Here is a 21,269-nt window from a genome sequence, read left to right as displayed (position 1 = left end):
ACGGGCTCTGGGAAACGGTTTGGCTTAATAGCTTGGCCAGACGAAATGCTCGGAGAGCTTTGAAGTCACGTTAGCCAGGCTAGGTAAGAGTAGAAATAAGTCTTTAGCAGCTGCACCACTCAAGAACTTTAATATACGTTTGGTCTTGATCTCAGTTGATCTAGTCAAACAATATTTACAGTCATAAAGCCCCAAAACACACTCCAGTGCTTGGGGCTGCTTCTGTTGGCAGGTGTGTGTGCACAGATGGAAGTGTAAATAAAAGATGGAGGGAATGTGATGGGGAATAAAATTAAATTTTTTTTGTTTCCTGTTTACAGAGACTGGCCATTTATAACACTTATTTCCTCCATATGATGGAGAAAATTACCTTTCAAATCACAAAATGCTGAGACGAGGATTTCAATTTGAAGGGACAAACATCCCACAATCCAAAACAGAGACAAAATGCTAAAAAAGACGAGGACAAAAATAAGAAATTTAATGATGAATGAAATGCAGAAGAGTATGTTTCATAGCCTGACCTGAGAAAATACGGGTTAAGTTGCTTGTCAGAGTTTTTTGTATGAAGGACTAGTGTGGAGGAGTGAAGAAGCAAATTTTTGATGCATCCCAGAGATGTAGTGAGTGAAAGGTGAATGGCTCAGATGATTCCGAGGGCTGATGTGTTTGGATATGTGCCGTTACTGAAGGCCACGGGAAATCAGTGGTCACTTCGCTATGCAAGGGTTTGGAGAAGACAGACAGTGGAGCTTCTTTTATTTATTCATGAAGCTTCCTCTGTCTGAAAAAGAAGCCGCGAATAAGTCTTGCTGTTTGATGATTTTCTGAGCTTCTCTCCTCTGAAACAATGACCTGCTTTTCAATCCCAGCTGTCTTGGCAGCTCTACAGAGTGGCAAGCGTCCGGGTTTCAGGTCGCGCAGCGTTACTGAAATCCCTCAGAATCACAATTCCGAGCAGGCAAAGAGCAGAAGCACAACTCTGGAAAACCCAGTGCACCACAGCCATGCAAACAAGACACTGTAGAGTTGAGTATTATTCAGTGAAGACAACTTTTCACTGCTTCTCCGAAGGTAAAACATCGCAGGAAGCCTCTCAGATCAGATTTTAACAAAGGTCCAATCACTTTGACTGACTACTTCGAACTAGCCTGGGCCCGCCCATCCTAAGCGTGACGCAACACGAGGGCCTGTTGCGAGCTTAGTCTGGCCAGGCAAGCTATCTCCAGCTCTTCCAAGCTCTGGAAAAATCGGGAGCCAATCAACTTTGAGCATCTCCAACGGTCCTGGGTAGAGGCGTGTTCAAGGCAGTGACGTAGTAGAACTGCAACTGGAAGATATAGATTGTTTACAGAATCATGCTGTATTGAAAGCATTCAACGGGAAGTTCTCATTGAAAACGGAGCAAAGAGCAGCCCTGGAGGTATTTATTGAAAGGAAGGACGTTTTCGCCTTGCTCCCGACCGGCTTCGGTAAGAGTTTACTCTACCAGTTAGCCCCGCTAGTAGCCAAATCAATGGGGCTCAGCGAGAATCCTATCGTCGCGTCACATACGTCAGCGGAAAGAGTGACGTGATTGGTTTAAGCTTCGTCACAGCCTTTTCTGGCCTCGACCAGTAGCAAACTGAGGCATTTCAGGGAGGCGGGTCAACCACGGGCTCTGGGAAACGGTTGGGCTGAATATCTTGGCCAGACCAATAGCTCGTAGAGCTTTGAAGTCGCGTTAGCCAGACTAACTTCGAACATCAGTAAGGATGATTTCCAGTAACAGCAATGTGCTGAAGGGTTTTATGACTCGGATACCAAAACAATTTGCCAATGCTAACTTTTATGAATTAAATAATGACAGTATTATTTATCCATTTCTAATTACATTGACAACTACTGTGAAACCAAAAACACACATGGAAAGAGACCAAATTCTGGAATCTGTGCTATGCACCAGAAGGCATGAGGCATGCTGAGGGGAATTAAAGAACACCAGCAGACTTTCCTACATATGAAAACAAAGCTGCAGGTTTATTTTTGACTTATAAACCTCTGACACTGGAGACTCCTTCCACATATTCTAAATTAACCATAGAGACAAACTACAAAGTTGAATTCTGGGCAAAATGTTCTATTTCTATTGCTGCTAGAGTTTCGAGATGTTTCCTGTTGCACACACACACTGTGTATCCTGTGTGTAAATGTTTTGCCGAGATAAAAAGCATCCCGCGTTTTATGATTCCGGAGATCGCCAAAGAAAGCGAGCAACAATATCACGTGACCACCATGGGGCGTGTCTGACCTATTTTTAACCAAAACAAGTCAGCATGGGCAAACGTAGCAGACTCGGCTCTCCTGCCAACAGGAAAGAAAAGGAAAGCCTGCCTAGTGAGCGGAACTGCAAGATAGAGCAAGGTTCGATGACGTGTCATTTTTCTGGATAGATAACTAAATCATTCTAGCTAGCGCTTAGCTATCTTAGCCTTCGAAAGCACGGGCTTGACTCCATGGTAGCGAGTTGATGATGGAGTTAAACACCTAATGTTTTGATCTTACAGAGAAAGAAACGAGAACACAAAAACAGGAACAGAGAAGAGATATACTCGGCTTTGGTTTCACGGATCTGTTCGCAAATGTCAACCAGAAATGACTGAAAACTCTCAGAGGTCGATGCAGAGTCACACGCGTCGCCATCTTGGTGTGACGCAGTTCCATAATTATGCTAATTAGTTAAAGCTCCTCACGTTCAGCTGTTTCCTGTTTCCATAGGGCCGTACTGTTTACCTCAAGAGGGAGGAAAACGGTTCCAAAACGGAGAAAAGCGACCCTCAGGACATCAAAATGATCACATCTTGTTCGTCCACATGATATTGTTCTTGCGAGACAGAGGAAAATGGCATGCACAATAAAAAAAAAAAATTCAGATGACTTTGCAGTCGGCACCTTTAAATGAATACAGGAATATGAAGAAGAAACCTTTATTTGTCACATGCACACTTCAAGCACAGTGAAATTCATCCTCTGCATTTAACCCATCTGAAGCAGTGAACACACGCACCCAGAGCACCCGGGGAGCAGTCAGGGGTTCGGTACCTTGCTCAAGGGCACTTCAGCCCAAGGTCGCCCCACGTTAACCTAACCTGCATGTCTTTGGACTGTGGGGGAAACCGGAGCACCCGGAGGAAACCCACACAGACACGGGGAGAACATGCAAACTCCACACAGAAAGGCCCTCGCCAGCTGCTGGGTTCGAACCCGGAACCTTCTTGCTGTGAGGCGACCGTGCTAACCACTACACCACCGTGCTGCCACAAATATACATGTGTCAGATTATACGTACTATATATAGGTATTATACGTACACTTTATTTCAGATGTAGCGATGCGAAAGTCCTTGGGCATCAAATTAACATATTTTCCTGTCTTTTTTTCGATAAATGAAAGTCATTTAATTTCAAAGTGCTTGTCCATTAACTGTATTTGCGGTTAGAATACAGATTTATAATCCACTAAATGAATTATGGCACTATTTGTGATTAGGAAGTCTTTATTTATTTATACATTTCCAAAAATATATATATAAAATTAGATCTAAAATGGAACCAGTTTAAAGAGCCTACCTTGGCAGGTGGGTAAGGTGCCACTCCAGGTTCCATTATGGGTGCAGGTTTGGATGCTGATGCTGGAGTTCTCCATCAGGAACCCTGGCTGGCATGCGTAGGTGACGTTCTGGCCAACGGTGAAGGCCTCGCCGAAGCGCAGCCCATTGGCCGGGATGCCTGGATCACCACAGCTTATCACTGTTGAACAGGGAAAACCGTTAGCATAGCTGGATTCCTCCTGGTGGATTAGTGTTTAACAAGAACATATATTTAATTGTGCCTGCCATAAAAATGTAAGCAGACGGATTTTTCCAGAATGATATACTTATTAGTTATATGTTAGAAGTGTGAAAAGTACCTGTTTTGGCTTTTTAGCTTTTTTGTAGCTTGGGTTGTTGTGGCTAGTAGGTGAATAGTTTGTTTATGTTTTTGAAAAAGCCTGGGACAAATGAAACATTGGGCAAAATCTTGAAATAAAATAAAGTTGAGCTCAATTATAAACTCAAGCGATGTAGCTGAGGTTGAGGAACTGAAAGCCAGAGACAGAATTCATACACCATGCTGACATTTCTTCATCTGGGCTTTATTTATTTATTTATTTATTTATTGCTCGTGTTGTTTCTGAGGCCCACTTAAACCTCTTCTAGTTGACACCATGCCCACTTTGTATTCAAATCAGAACAGAGATACAGATATATGGCCTTTTCCACTACCCTTTTTCAGCTCACTTCAGCCCGACACGGCTCGCGTTTCGACTACCTCAGAGCAGCACGACTCAGCTCGCTTCAGCCCTACTCAGCACCCAAAACTCGCACGGTTTTGGAGTGGGGCTGAAGCGAGCCAAACCGAGCCGAGTGGGGCTAGGGGCGTGAGCAGACACTCCCCTGTGCACTGATTGGTGAGGAGGAGTGTCCTCACATGCCAACACACACCCCGCGAGCACGCTGGGATCTGTAAACACCGTAAACCCGGAAGAAGAAGAATTACGAATTACGAGAATTTCTGAAGCCTTATGCGCCTCTCCTCATCTATACGCTCTTGCCAGTATCTGTTGGCGTTGTCGGCGACAACAAGCCACAGCACCAAGACCAGCAACACTAACGACTCCATGTCCTCCATGTTTATTGTTTACTATCCGGGTCGTGAGACTACCGCTTAAAAGGTCACTGATGTCACTGTTTGCGCCGCCTAACGACATCACGTGACGTCCACCCACTTTCACTAACTCCACCCAATGTGTCCACCCACTTCCAGCCAGCACGGTTCAGTGCGGTTGTAGTCGAAATGCAACTCCAACAGCCCCACTCAGCTCGACTCAGCCCAACTCAGCACGGCACGGCTCAGCCCGACTCAGCCGCGTTGGTAGTGGAAAAGCGGCAATAGATACTTGGAACACGATAAAGATTTAAAGGTAGACTGCCTTTCAGATTTTTCAAGTGTAGGTCATAAAAAGAATTTTCCCCGACACCCGATTATTTTTGTTTAGTGGACCGTAAGCTACTGAATTCAAATCAGAGACTTCCAATTTTATTATTATTAAAAAAAAAAAGAACAGTTAATGAATTTAGGGCCACGTGGCCCTAAATTCTCCGCTATTTTTTCCTGCTTCACCATGACCCAATACAAGATACTACGTCATGCTTCATGTGATGCGCTTTCCCTGTTCACGCAAGGCATTGTGGGATACAACTTTGAAACAGGAGAGACCGACTACAGTAACGGAAAGCAAGATATGATTTTTGAGATATGATATGATTTATGAGTCCAATATTTCTCGATACCTTATTGCAGATGTAATGAATATGCATTTTCCACATTATTTGCTTTAATCCCTTCAAATTAAATAACTTCCCAGCCACAGAATGGCCTGATATTTTGTGAGATATTACAGAAATAAACATATATCACAATGACCACATTTCAGAGGGAACTAAATTTCACCGATTTTATGAACTGGAAAGGCCGTCTAGCTTTAAATTTTGCAAGAAATCAGCAAAAATATAATTTCTATCTGTATTATCATGAGATTATTATGAGATTTATGGATGTGGCGAAGAAGGACATGAGGACGGTTGGTGCGACAAAAAAAAGATACAGAGGACAGGAGGAGATGGAGGGACATTATCTGCTGTCGTGACCCCTAACAAGAACAGCTGAAAGAAGAAGAAGAAGAAGAAGAGTATCTTGCTTTATTGCCATTCGACATCACCTTCTACATTCTAAAACTTCAGCTACAGAAACCTCATAATATTCTTTTCATCCTATTTCACTGTTACTGGCTTCGTGTGCTCATGAAGGTCAGATAAGTTCATGAGAATTCAACTACACAGACATATCTGACGCTGTCTTGGCCCTTGTGTCTTCCTCTTTCTGTCTCTCTCTCTCTCTCCTTCTCTTTTTCTTTCCTGTCTGTCTGTCACTCCTCTCCTCTCCTCTCCTCTCCTCTCCTCTCCTCACCTCCCTCCCTCCCTCCCTCTAATGACCTGATTGTATTCTCCTTGCTCGTTTATTAATCATGTCCTGTGTGCCGGCTCATCACATTATTCACATATTTGTAAGATGAAACTTTCATTAGCATGCCATTAACGAACCCATCTGTTCACTGAACCCACTCACAGCCTGACTTCACAAGCAACTCCGCTTGTGTACACGGAGCTAAACGGCCGCATGCTGATCGATAATTAATACCCGAAAATACAGCTTCATTTGGGTGGAAGTTCTCAGTCCCTGATAGTCGAATGATGCCTACACTAATTACTACTGGGGACGTCCAAAGCTTCCGCTTTCTATCTAGAATTCATGTAAACTCTCAGATCTCCACCTTTACGGTTCTTTCAAGCCCTTTTTCCTTCAAACTGCTTTTTGCTTCTTCTTTTCTTGATAAATAATTAGTATCGTTGACCTCCTGGGCACAAGAGGGCACCCTGTCCCTTTCTACGACTCCGTAATGGAGCGTTTTGTAGCCAAACTGCATCCATTAGCAAACACGTGCGCGTACTTTATCGCTCCCCAGCTCACGTCCCACATTAATCTCTCCACTTCATCTACTAACAAAGTGCATTGCATCATGGGAGGTGTCCTAATGCCAGTGAAGTGGCCTATTGAAATTCACCATGGCCAAGCTCTTCATTATTTTGTCTCTACGCCAACATCAATCTTACATTATGCATCGGTCAAAGATTGAGCGCGCATGTCAGGCCATCCAGCTATTATTCAGGGCAAAGCAAGCAATAAATTGCTTTTCATTAAAGAGAGCTCATGCAAAATAAGCAGCACACAATTACCCGAGTTCTGCATAGAGTCGTTAGTTCTGATCAAACCAGTTGTAAGTGGTTTAACCGTTTAACCTTTATATTGTGTTCAAATTTAGAAAAAAATATCAACAAAAAAGACAACTGATTTTTTTCTGAGTGTGTGACTTGTGCTTTAATGGTGTGTTTTCTCACATTAGCATGAAAACAACCATTATTAATTGTATTTACTTTCATTTTTGACCTGATAGTAGACTGTTAAAAATAGGTTTACAGGAGGAGTCCATTTCTACACCCTATGGTACAAGCTACACTACTGTACCCCTTAGGGCTTATTACTGGTCCTCAAGGTAAGTATGTGTACCTTTTTAGGGCCAAAAAGGTACATATATATTCCTACGCCATATATAAAGGGTACAAATAAGTACCTTAGAAGGTACTGACCCAATGACAAGCCATTGTAGCCTTAAAGGTACACAGCAAATTCCCCAGTGTTGAATTAACACTTTCAGAGTTTATTTGTGTCCAATTGGACACATATAAACACAGTAGGGTGTTAAATCAACACTCTGGGTGTTAATTCAACACTGGAGATTTTGCTGTGTACAATAATATACTTAATTTTTTTCGTGGTCCGGTTTCTATCAAATCCTGCGCTCTGATTGGCTCGCGAGCGGTCCAGAATCCTACGATCTGGACTCTGGTTACGGACCTTTGGCGACTCACTCGTTCACAACAACAACAAACATAGTAGCAATTTTTTGTCAACATTTATTTTCGCATTTCTCAGTATAATAGCATTAATTTTACAGCATGGATAGCGATAACGACAGTGTTCACAGTGAAAGCGAGTTTTACTACCCTGAGGAAGACGAAATAAAAGAAAACATTTCAGGAGAAAGTTGAAAACAAGCTTGTAGCAGGTTTGTTCTAAATATGGTTTCCCTTTCAGGCACTCTCGTTTTCTGTTAGAATTTGGTAAAGAAAAAAATAAATATATTATTTACCAGCTTAAGGCGGGTCCATATCGTGAAATACCGTGACCTCGGCCTTAAATACTGACCTCGGCACAGAGGGCCTTGGTCAGTATTTTCAAGACCTCAGTCACAGTATTTCACGATATGGACCTCCCAGCTGGTAAATTATATATATGTTATTTACCAGCTGGGAGGCCGAGGTCACGGTATTTCACCATACGGACCGACCTTAAGCTGGTAAATAATATCTCATCTCATCTCATTATCTCTAGCCGCTTTATCCTTCTACAGGGTCGCAGGCAAGCTGGAGCCTATCCCAGCTGACTACGGGCGAAAGGCGGGGTACACCCTGGACAAGTCGCCAGGTCATCACAGGGCTGACACATAGACACAGACAACCATTCACACTCACATTCACACCTACGCTCAATTTAGAGTCACCAGTTAACCTAACCTGCATGTCTTTGGACTGTGGGGGAAACCGGAGCACCCGGAGGAAACCCACGCGGACACGGGGAGAACATGCAAACTCCGCACAGAAAGGCCCTCGCCGGCCACGGGGCTCGAACCCGGACCTTCTTGCTGTGAGGCGATAGCGCTAACCACTACACCACCGTGCCGCCGGGGTGATTTCAGTCTGGTTTAAAGTCACCCAAAGTGCACTGATAGCCCCTCATTTTAAAGCAGTTTTTTAAACTGCACACACTGCAGTGCCATCTGTATGGGTTCCAGGAGAGCTTGCACTTACGTGCTTGTGTTATGCGCAATCTGGTGTATCTGAGGCTGCGATTGGACAATTCCTGATGACGCTATCTTTCAGGTTCACATCCGTCATTACTGTACAGATGTGAGTTGATTTTATTTAATTTATTGATTTCCAGGCTGGGCGGCACGGTGGTGTAGTGGTTAGCACTGTCGCCTCACAGCAAGAAGGTCCTGGGTTCGAGCCCCGTGGCCGGCGAGGGCCTTTCTGTGTGGAGTTTGCATGTTCTCCCCGTGTCCGTGTGGGTTTCCTCCGGGTGCTCCGGTTTCCCCCACAGTCCAAAGACATGCAGGTTAGGTTAACTGGTGACTCTAAATTGACCGTAGGTGTGAATGTGAGTGTGAATGGTTGTCTGTGTCTATGTGTCAGCCCTGTGATGACCTGGCGACTTGTCCAGGGTGTACCCCGCCTTTCGCCCGTAGTCAGCTGGGATAGGCTCCAGCTTGCCTGCGACCCTGTAGAAGGATAAAGCGGCTAGAGATAATGAGATGAGATGAGATTTCCAGGCTAGGGCGGCATCGTGGTGTAGTGGTTAGCGCTGTCGCCTCACAGCAAGAAGGTCCGGGTTCAAGCCCCGTGGCCAGCGAGGGCCTTTCTGTGTGGAGTTTGCATGTTCTCCCCGTGTCCGCATGGGTTTCCTCCGGGTGCTCCGGAGCACCCGGAGGAAACCCACGTGGACACCATGCAAACTCCGCACAGAAAGGCCCTCGCCGGCCACGGGGCTTGAACCCGGACCTTCTTGCTGTGAGGCGACAGCGCTAACCACTACACCACCGTGCCGCCGGTAAATAATATATTTATTTTTTTCTTTACCAAATTCTAACAGAAAACGAGAGCGCCCGAAAGGGAAAACCGAGCCGAGCCGCCATTTTGAATCCTCATTCACGGCTGTAATGCAAATTGCTTCCTCCTCGGTATACAAGTGCACTTCCATGGCAGGAAAAAAAACCTACATTTTGCCGCCCATAGACATCCTAATACATAGACGGAGAGTTGGCTGTTCTGACGCGAGAAATACGGTCGCCATCTTGGAGTGGTGAGAAAGCGCGAGATATCAAGGTACCGTCTATTAGTCTAGGGGGATTCAGTTTGCCCCTTTATCCATTAAAGAAATTAAATTTGGAGTGTTTTTAAATAATAACAAAATTGAATATGGTATTAATAATTTACTACTTTTAGGTAAACACTTTATTCACAAATGTTGTTTTTTTAAAACTAAACCTTATGTTACACACTGGAAGAATGACCTCAAGCTTTTTGCCAAATCTCTAAAGTTAGTTGAAAATAAGGATGTTGGTTATTTTATATCTTTTTTGGATGACTTTGATTTACTCGATTAACATATGTAAAGATAGTTAAGTAACCCCTTTCTTGTTCATATTTTTTACTTTATTGCTATGTGTGTGTTTTACTCTTTTTATGTTTTTGGATCTGTATATATATGGTGCTCTATTTGTTTGTATTTTGAATGTTTTGGGAAATAATAAAAAAAAAGTACCGTCTATTACTGCACGACTGAAGAAGAAGACAAGAGACAAGATGCCAGGCTGGTGCTCAGCGTACTCCTGCTCAAATGAGCGAACCGTTTCAAACAGAAGCAGGGGGATTACTTTTCACAAGTAAGATTTAACATTACTGTACTATTTGTTGTTTTTTTAAAATAGTATATTACCAGAGCTGAGAAGGAGCTAAGAGAAGGAGCTAAGAGACTTAAATTGTCATCAGGTAGCACTAGTCTGATACATAAGAGTATGACAATAATAGACATGAATGAAATTAAATATGATAAAGTCGAAATAAATGATGAAGAAATTATGATGATTGTGAACGCCAAAGTGTATAAATGTACAGTCTAGATTGTGTCAGGGGTAGGGCTGTTAACCTACGTTAACCTGTCAAATTTTTCACGGTTTCAAAAAAAAAAAGTTTGTCGGTTAAAGTAACCTGTAAATAACAGTAGAGGAAATGCTACAAGATTACACTTCGCCATCTCTTATAAATTCACTGACATCATTAATTTCCCCTTTGATATGTTCTTAACAATCTATTTAAAGAAAACATACACACATTTGAATCATTATAATGGATTTAGATTGTTAAAACCGCATTTTATTTGCAACAGATTGGTGGTTGTAGCCGATAGAAAAACGTTAAGCTGTTTATATCTAATGTATTTAGAATTACACTGAGTGCAGCGGATCACCGCTCCAAGATGGCGGCCCCGCGTCTCGTCAGCGCTTTTAGAATTTACATTGGATGCTCCGTCTATGTATTTGGATGTCTATGTTGCCGCCTATGTAGTCCCCTATTTATACAAAATTGAGTCATTCAGGATTCAGTCATGTTTTTGCTCAGTGTTAGCAACAGTTACAGGTTTTTAGCTTTCTCCTGAAATGTTTTCTTTTATTTCTTCTTCCTCAGGGTAGTAAAACCTGCTTTCACTGTGAAGACTGTCGTTATCGCTATCCATGCTGTAAAATTAATGCTATTCTCCTGAGAAATGCTGGCAAAAATTTACAAGATTTTTGATAATCTTATAAAAAAAAAGATAAATGTTGACAAAAAAATGCTACTATGTTTGTTGTTGTTGTGAATGAGAGAGTCTCCAGAGGTACGTAACTGGGGTCCGTACCGTAGGATACGGACCCGCTCGCCAGCCAATCAGAGCGCAAGCTTTGATGGAAACCGGACCGCGAAAAAAATAAAAATATTTATTTTCTGAGAGTGTTACAAGATAAGAGTCTTAAAATGACTGATCAAACATTCGCTGTGTCCAAAATCACTCACTACTCACTATATAGTGGACTATATAGCCTAGTGAGGTCGCCGTTTTGTAGTGCTGTCCGGATGTATAGTGAGAATTATTACACCCTATACAGAGTGAAATTATAGTATTCCACAATACATTGTGAAAAGTAGTGGACAACTGATGGTCACGAACCAAGCAATATCATCATGCATTGCAGTCACGCTGAAAGAAAAATGGCAGAGAACAGAATAAACGTTAGAGTGCAGAGTGAGGAATTAATCAAAAGCCACAAATTTGATTGAATAAAAGGCAAGGAAGAAAGAAAGTATTCAGCTTTATTTAAAAGAACTGAAAGTTGCAGCAGACACAAAGTACTTTGTATTCATTAATGTAGGAATTACGCTCAGTATAATATGGATTTATCACAAAAACACACGCGTGCATTTAACATTTTGAAAACCCATCAGCCGACTGATCTGGCACGTTTTAACTGTGCGACAGTAATGACGTAAATAACGGCATGGTGGAGTCGTATCCGAAAGTTTTTTTTTTTGTCCATTTTACCAATGAGCTCACTATATTGTCCTCTATATAGAATTCCCGAGATAGTGAGTAGGGAGTAGTGAATGAGCGAGTGATTTCAGACACAGGGATTGTCTTACAGTATTTACACTCCCAATATGGACACGTTGTCCATCAGCAAGGCCTCCAAGCATAAGGAGAACATTTATATACTTAAGTATTTCCATAAATACTGTTTATAGTTCAAAGAATCAGTGATAGACAGCATAAAAAATGAAATTTTATGATATGAATATTTGAGAAAGTTATTTCGCATGCCAATATTTTGCAGTGCATTGTCATTAGCTAGCTGGTGAACTTGCATGGATGGACAGATGCTGCGGTGCAGGAAATTATGTATGGGTGTGAATGGAAAATTCTATCTCACACACACACACACACACACTTACATGTGCAGTTGGGTTCGGAGCCGGACCAGGTGGCGTTGGGCAGGCAGACCCTTGAGGCCATACCGGAGAGACGATAACCATCAGAGCAGGAATAAACAACAGAATGAGAGAAAGACATGGAGTTCGCATGGGAGACACGGCCATTAGCTGGACTGCCTGGGTTACCACACTGAACCGCTAAAGAGAGAGGGAGAGATAAATGGCCTTATGTTATATTTTATATTGTTATATTTTTCTATTTTTCCTTTTCTACTTGTATACAAGTAAATTCTGGCCTACGTACATTCTACAGTCATAGAAAGCATTTCACTGCATGTATGGTTGTGTGTGAATTTGGAATTAGAGAGAGAGAGAGAGAGAGAGAGAGACGGAGAAAGGAACACATAGAGAGATAGAAAACAAGACAGATGGAAAGATTGGTAGAGAGTGTTAGGAAAGCAGGGCGAGAGAGAGAGGGAGGGGCAGAGAACGAGAGCAAGACTCGGAGAGAGAAATGAATATAAATGGAGATAGAAAACAGATTTATATAGAAATAAATGAGAGCGCATGTATGTATGTGAGAGAGATGGAGAGATATAGAAGGAAAACAGATGGATTGAGGAAACCACTGAGAGTTTTATACAGAAACACAGCAATGAGTCAGGGAGAGAGTGAAACTTTCATAGAATGACAGCAAAAGGGAGAGAAAGAAAAAAGAGAGAGAGAGAATAATATTAGCAGTGTGTTTGTAGAACAGCTTCATCAGGTTGCAATTACAGCATAATTATCAAAAGCATCTGCTTCCATTTAAACCAAATAACAATTTCAGGATAAATATCAATCAAGTAATTTCGAATTTCAGGAATCTTTTGGGAGAAACACACCATTTCAGGTTAACCAGTCTTATTAAATTCACTTTTTCATCAAAATTTAATCCAGTCGCTTATTATGAGGTTGAGTGACTCAAACCTTAACTCTCATCCATTTTATTTTTATTAAAAGTGGATCTTATACCTTTTACCTTTTCGTATTTAAATTCAAACTCAAATTCCAGAGTTAATTATCAGGTCATTTTACGCAAAGAGCAGCAAGCAGTATAGATGTATGATATAGGGTATTAAAAAAACCACTATGAAATTGTAAAAGACTTTATACTTTATTATCCTGAGAGATTTATTGCTACATAGTGAACAGAGCATGAGTGTTAAATTGTAGGGTTTAAATGTGTCAGGAAATCTCCCAGGGTATGATAGGATTTAATGCGTGACACACTGCTGGATCAAAGTCATGTAGCAAAAATGTGTAGGCTCCAGAGAGTTCATAACCCTCAGGTTAACAATGTGTAAATCTGCGTCAGAACCAGAAAAAGACTTTATGGACAGCAAAGGCAAAAAAAAAAAAAAATCCACTACCTTTATAATACAATTTGAGAAAATCAGCTTCACAGCGTAATGCCCCATCACGCTTCCGTACAAGCATTAAAATGATAATACATAGTACTGTGTACTGTTTGAATAAATCAGTATCAGATGTTAGTCATTAGGTGTTAGTATGTCTAAAAGCCACACTCCATCCACAATACAGTGTCTGAGTTAATAAGTCCTGCCATTTTATAATCATATCTGGAAGTATAAGGTAGAATCTCTGGTGCACTCCTGAGATCTGACAATGTACCACAATGTAGTATTTTGTCCAAATGATGTACTTGAGTCACGTCACAACACAGTGCATGTTGCACTTTGTAGGGAATAGAGATTAGGGCACTGTTTCAGACAGAGATACCTTGCTTCTTTGCTTTTTCCCATCATTAAGATTCCCTTGACAACTTGCTGGTGTAATCAAGACCACCTAAACCAAGACCAAGCCATGACCAAGACCAGAGTGCATCGAGACCAAGACAAGATCAAGACTTTGAGGGGTTGAGACCAAGTCAAGACCAAGACCAAGTCAGGGTGAGACTGAGTCAAGACCAGGACCAGATCAGTGGGTATGAAGGAGCGGGGAGGGGTAATGGCCGTTAACAGTAACGAACATTTCGAATTAGCAATGAGTGATGCTATTGGTTGCATTTGAAGCAGGAAGTTTCACATCCAATCACAATAATGATGTAAACAAATAAATCAGACAATGCATAGGCAATTTAATGAGATCCCTGCAGTTGTCGTCTTGATTGTTCTTGAAATAAAATCCTGAGTCCTCCTTGTCCCAGACTGAGATAAGACCGAGTAAAAATGTGGTTGATTCCGAGACCTTCATGAAGTGGTTTTGAGACCGGTCTCAAGTACTACAATACTACAACTTGCCTTTACCAACTTGCACAAGTGGCCACTTGCTGAACAAAGGAAGTAAGGAACGGCAATGAACAGGTTTTACAATAGGAGTACATTTGCCTTTGATAACAAGCACTTTTTCCACATCCTAAAATGAAATAGCTTCAGATCCTGATTATTTTTGAGCAAGTTCTACTCCTATGTTGACTCAATCCCTTGGCTCTTCAAGGGGTCATCAAGCAAACTTGACTTGCACTAAAACATTAATGGAGCAAACCTGAAGATGGTGTTTGGGGTTCCTCTCAGGGCAAGTAATGAGAGCAAGACTACAAGGTTGTGCTAAAAACAGAACTGAAACAGGGTAAGTTGGGAGAGTAACAATTTGATGGGACCCTCTTCAGCCCATTTCACTCATTCCTACACTGGTCACACCCACTGATCATCATCCTCATAGTGTGTTTGGTTTAGGAATCTGTCTCTTGTTCTAAAGTTACAGGCTGCATGTTTCATTTTTCCCACTTCCCTTTGTGTTCTATCCTGCATCCAACATGCTGTCCTACTCCCTACTCCCTTTGTAGGGTCTGCATCCACAGACTGCATCCTATGTTGCTTTCATCCACTCAATTGAGAAGTTCTTTCATTTATTCATTTGTCCAAACACCAATATTTGAATGTTCTCTGTGGCCATGAGTATGTTCAGACTATCTCATTATATTTCAGCCATTTAGCAGACGCGCTTATCCAGAGGGATGCACAACAAAACACTGACATATCTACAGCAGTGGGCAGCCTGGGGAGCAGTTGAGGGTTAAGTGCTGGTCCAGGGAATTGGACTGGCAACCTTTTGGTCCCAAAGCTGCTTCTCTAACCATTAGGTTATGGCTTCCCCATCTCACTGCATCCCCTAGTAGGAGTTGTATTTGTTTTTTTCTCACACCTCCAAATTTGTTTGCAATCCAATCAATTCAACTTTGGCCAGTTTGGTGGATCATCCTGTACTCCCCAGGTACTGCCATGACTGGACAGTGCAACACTAGGTGGTCTGTGTCTTGTGGGGAAATACCACATGCTGGGCATGTGGGGGAGTCACGGTAGCTCCAGTGGTGCAGGGTGGCTGCTCTTCTGCCATGCCGTAACCGTAGCCTGTTGGCTTGTGTCCACTGCTTTCTGGTAAAATGGTTAAAACCAGGCAGTGGTTCAGTGGGGTCAGTGACTAGGTCACCGCCTGTAGGGGGGTGTTCCCTCCATTCTTCTTTCCAGGCCTCTTTGATGTTAAAATTGTCTTTTTGGGAGCTATAGAAAGGTTTTCTTGATTTCAGTCGTAAGGGTATTACATCCCCTAAGTTAGCTTTTGCTTTTTCATCTCTCATCATTCTCAGTAGTCTAATGTTTTCACCTTAGACTTTTGTCTACTTGAGCCCAGTGGTAGCTTGATTTTTAAGGCTTCAGATCAGAAGGTCATGAATTCAAATCCAAGCACCACCAAGCAGCCTCTGTTGGGTCCTTGAGCATGACCCTTGACCCTCAACTACTGACCTACTCTGGTTCAAAGCCTCAGCCAAATTAAGTAAGATGTAGTTTTTTGGTGATATTTAGGTCTAAGTTTTGGACTTCTCCATTCAGGTTTTTATTTGCTTTTTCAACTTCACATAATGGATCTGGATAGATAACCACAAACTTGTGTACCAATATTTTTTTCAGTGCAAGAAAAAAAAAGAACTAGTACGAGTCCTTTTCTCTCTGCTGTACCACCTCTCACACTAACCCCTCTCTGACAGGGTTTCAAATTTTTTGTGCCATTCCTAAACCATACCCTATTTATGCTAGAACTGGCATCTGTACCATAAGCACATTCAAAAAGGCACTTTTCTAGTTGCTCTGGAAAAGCTTATCTACAAAATGCTGTAAATTTACACCAAAAATCATTAAAATGATTCCCTCTAACTGGATATTAGCATGTGGGAATTTCCACACATGCTAATATCCAAAATACCTCAGATCCTCCATTTTTTTTTTGCTGACAGGAACATGGGTAGATTAATTAGGCACAGTAGGATGGTGTGCTCCCATTAGATCACTTTCAAAATTGACAACCAAAGCAGTTCAAATGGTCACTAAAATAGCTGTAATTAGTGCTTCTCTTAATTAGTTAATCTGCCCTGCCACCAAAAGATGCATTGCCAGCTCAGTTAAATACCTGGTGCCACAACGATTTTCAATTAATCATAATTTTAAATATATGAGGTCCTGTCATATATACGAGCAGGGGATGATGGGAGTTCTTGTGTGGTACCATACAATCTGTCTCTCAGACTAATTACTGATGTTCTGTTGCACACGGACTTTAATTTATGGATGAAAAAAATGTTGGAGGAATATTCTAAGCAGGGTACGCTAATTTGCAATTCATATATGTAAATCTGTGATTTACATGCGTCTCGTTTTTGAAATCAAACAGCTTCATTTCTGTTTTTCTTTTTCAAATTTGTGGACCACTGAAATATATTTCAACGTATTTGTGGACCATCGTGTCATGTGATATAAGAAGAATATTCTTTAAAACCGAGAGAGAGAGAGAGAGAGAGAGAGAGGGAGAGAGAGAGAGAGAGAGAGAGAGAGAGAGAGGAGATGGTCTTACGTTTGCAGATGGGCTGTTTTCCTGACCAGGTGCCATTGGGAAAGCAGATGCGCTCGGCTGAGCCATACAGCATGTGGCCCGTGGCGCAGGTGAAGCGGAATTTAACACGCTGATGAAAGGTTCCTTCTTCCCGTGTGGCGTGAGCTGGTGTTCCTGGGTCACCGCACTCACCTGCGACCTCACCTACACACCCAAACACACACACACATCCACATGTTACCCTGCCCATTCATCATATACACATGTGCACGCTTCATAGGTGTCCTATTTTATAGAATATACTGTATGTTGTTCCACAAAGATTCTTCACGCACTCATCTCTCTTTAAAGTCATATTTATATTAAAAGGAGAATGTTTAGCTCAATTTTGACCTGCACACACACCTGCACACACCTGGAGAATCCCCAAGAGAGGCTTTTGGAGATAATATACTGTATCATATTATATTATTCAGACAGCTGATAAATCTGGTACTGGAACTAATTTATACTAGAATAATTGGCACTTAATAATAAAATGAGAAAAAAAAATAATTCACACAGCAAGTCCTTAGTTCATTATTATTATTACCTCACCCGGGATGGAGTCCACCAGGAGGCAAGGTATTATTTTCAGTCGGGTTTCTTTGTTTTTTTGTTAACAATATTATGGGAAAACAGCTGAATCAATCTTCATGAAACTTTCAGGATAGATGAGCATTGGTCTCAAACAGAACCTCTATTATTTTGAGGGTCATCCGGTCAAGGTCACCAAAAAGGTCAAAATTGTTTTTGTTGTGGCTACTGCCTCATATAGAGGCGCTAGCCACTACGTCATCATGCTGTAAGACTCTAAGAGTGTAACGATTGTGTACTGCGCATGCATATACACGCGTTCGGATTAAAATGGCCGGTGAGTGTATACAACTCAGTTCACCATTCAAAATAAATCGACAAGACTAAAGAAATCGCTTTCAGACATGTTTATACTTATTACAGAGGGAAAGTGTGTTCCACTGAGCTCTAGCGCCAGGCCATTTCCGGGAAATAAGAGTTTGGGTCATGGCGGCAGCGTGTGTGTGTCAGCCTCGGTTCGGAGGTTTCTTTCGAAAACTGTAAGAGGTAAGAGTAGAATAATATAAAGTACAGACACTTGGTATATTTTACTTCTGTGATTTTTAAATTGTTCGTTTTCACGCTTCATTTTTGTGGCTACTGCCTCATAGAGTAAATATATATGCTATATTTACTCAATCTTCAAAAAAAAATCTCCCAGCCTGACTTACCCAATGGGCAAGCAGCACCCAAAACATACTCGCCCAAAAAACAATTCAACTTGCCCAGAGCTTTATTTTATTTTGGAGAGAACAGAATGCAGTTGATTTTTTTTCTTCGTTTCTTCCTGACTAAGACCGTCCAAGTCATCCAGTAGTAGAGATTTTTCAGCTGGAGTTTTCTTCGGACAACAGCAACAGATGCCGGACATCTCCGCTTGGCTTCAGTATGTGAACAGCCAATCAGCGGGTCCCGTATGTGTTTATGATTTTTATGTCATGATTTACAACTAATGGGAGACGCCCTTTGTCGGCTGTCCACCAATCACAGGCTCCCGTGCCACAATGGCAGTATGTTGATAAATGTTTAGAAAATAAAAATATCATGACGAAATATATGAAACCATCAAAAATAATAAATAAATAAATACATTTTATATATATATATATATATATATATATATATATATATATAATCTCATCTCATCTCATTATCTCTAGCCGCTTTATCCTGTTCAGGGTCGCAGGCAAGCTGGAGCCTATCCCAGCTGACTACGGGCGAAAGGCGGGGTACACCCTGGACAAGTCGCCAGGTCATCACAGGGCTGACACATAGACACAGACAACCATTCACACTCACATTCACACCTACGCTCAATTTAGAGTCACCAGTTAACCTAACCTGCATGTCTTTGGACTGTGGGGGAAACCGGAGCACCCGGAGGAAACCCACGCGGACACGGGGAGAACATGCAAACTCCGATATATATATATATATATATATATATATATATATATATATATATATATATATGGTTAGAGGTAAGAAACATCATTCAGTGATATTGTTTATTATTAACTCCAATCGTGATATAAAAGTTCTGAGTTTGACACCTGCCCTCTTCAACCGCGCTGCTGGCACACGATGTCCTTGACCCTCGTCGCCCTTAGCCAATTGGTATAAGCACGTCATTACGTGGGCCCCTCTGAGCCGAGCTTTTCCAGTACACTCGAACACACTTGTACTTCGACAAATTATAACCAAAAACAAGGAAATTTGAATGATTTCCTCACAATATTTTGTACTTTTATATATTGTTGTGTTGATGAATAAAACTTTTTAATGCATTTCCCGTGAAACAAGACGAGCTACTTTAGACTGGTTCCCTGCTCTCTTAGCGCAGAGTGAGCATACAGTCAATGTCTCTGACCTTTGGTAGGATTAATTTTATACAGGAACCAGTCCAGGAAAACAAGATTTTCGATAGACACAGGTGAACTTTGTTTTGAGGAGGAGTCAGATGTCATGATGCGTGATTCACTTTACATAATAATAATAATAATAATATGCAACTGCCGGACTGACAGTTCAAACGTGCACCACGGAATGGTTGCCTGTGTTGTTTAGGTTGCCAGCACTTACTTTTGTCGTCCGATCGGACGAGTACCATTAACGTTTTACTCGTCCTTGCACAGACTTTAGTCATCTGGGACGATCGGGCATGCAGTTTTACAAGCAATGTTACTGTATGGACATGGGATCAGAAAATGATTTTATTTATAAGCAGTAGCCACATGTACCCATAAGGTACCTTTTTTTTTTTTTTTTGCGATATCTTCCTTCATATTCATCATAAATGCAACCGGGCGAGGTTTGTTTTGCCTGGCAACACTTATTATTATTATTATTATTATTATTATGTTCCATTTGAACAAATTTTCCCATTTTTTAAGTATTTATATTCAACCCTATGTGGCAAAAGTACTGGAACAGATACATATTATTGATTAAAAAAAATGAAAATAATTTCTAGTACAGGTGGCATGTTGGTGTAGTGGTTAGCACTGTCGCCTCACAGCAAGAAGGTTCTGGGTTCAAGCCTAGTGGCCGACGGGGGCCTTTCTGTGTGGAGTTTGCATGTTCTCCCCGTGTCCGCGTGGGTTTCCTCCGGGTGCTCCAGTTTCCCCCACAATCCAAAGACATGCAGGTTAGGATAACTGGTGACTCTAAATTGAGCGTAGGTGTGAATGTGAGTGTGAATGGTTGTCTGTGTCTATGTGTCAGCCCTGTGATGACCTGGCGACTTGTCCAGGGTGTACCCTGCCTTTCGCCCGTAGTCAGCTGGGATAGGCTCCAGCTTACCTGTGACCCTGCACAGGATAAGCGGTTACGGATAATGAATGGATGGATTTCTATTATCTACAGCGCCCTCCACAATTATTGGCACCCCTTGTTAAAATATGTTCTTAGGCTTCTAATAAATTCATTTAAAAAAAATAATATAGGACAACAATGCAAAAAAAGAGAAAAATCCAACCTTTAATTCAAGTGCATTTATTCAGTGGGAAAAAAATCCCACATTAAGAAATCATTCTTTTACATGAAATCATGTGTGCCACAATTATTGGCACCCCTGATGTTAATACTTTGTACAACTCCCTTTTGCCAACAAGACAGCACTTAATATTCTCCTATAACATTTCACAAGATGAGAGAATACAGAGAGAGGGATATTCGACCATTCCTCTTTGCACAATCTCTCTAAATCATCCAGAGTCCTGGTTCCTCTCCTATGCACTCTCCTCTTCAGCTCACCCCACAGGTTTTCAACTGGGTTGAGGTCTGGGGTCTGAGATGGCCATGGGAGGAGCTTGATTTTGTGTCTGGTGAACCATTTTTGTGTAGATTTGGCCACATGTTTAGGGTCATTATCTTACTGAAAGATCCAGTGACGACCCATCTTCAGCTTTCGGGCAGAGGCCACCAGATTTTGATTTAAAATGTCCTGGTATTTCAAAAAGAGTTCATGATGCCATGCACCCTAACA

At 41.7% G+C, this 21,269-nt stretch overlaps 1 protein-coding gene across 1 annotated transcript in view; it reads right to left on the bottom strand.

Annotated features, from left to right (window-relative positions):
- The window catches only part of csmd3a (CUB and Sushi multiple domains 3a), a 631,117-nt gene that overhangs the window by 98,715 nt on the left and 511,133 nt on the right, over positions 1 to 21,269 (bottom strand). The window contains exons 57-59 of the mRNA XM_060900611.1: positions 17,189 to 17,371; positions 12,302 to 12,478; positions 3,609 to 3,788 (exon numbers count right to left, since the gene is read on the bottom strand). Of these exons, the coding sequence (XP_060756594.1) occupies positions 3,609 to 3,788; positions 12,302 to 12,478; positions 17,189 to 17,371 (540 nt within the window). The remainder of the gene's footprint in view (positions 1 to 3,608; positions 3,789 to 12,301; positions 12,479 to 17,188; positions 17,372 to 21,269) is intronic.

This window comes from Neoarius graeffei, chromosome 19 (genome assembly GCF_027579695.1).
Source record: "Neoarius graeffei isolate fNeoGra1 chromosome 19, fNeoGra1.pri, whole genome shotgun sequence".
In the NCBI taxonomy this organism is placed as follows: domain Eukaryota; kingdom Metazoa; phylum Chordata; class Actinopteri; order Siluriformes; family Ariidae; genus Neoarius; species Neoarius graeffei.
The sequence above is the reverse complement of the archived record's forward strand: the minus strand, read 5'-3'. Positions and strand labels throughout refer to the sequence as shown.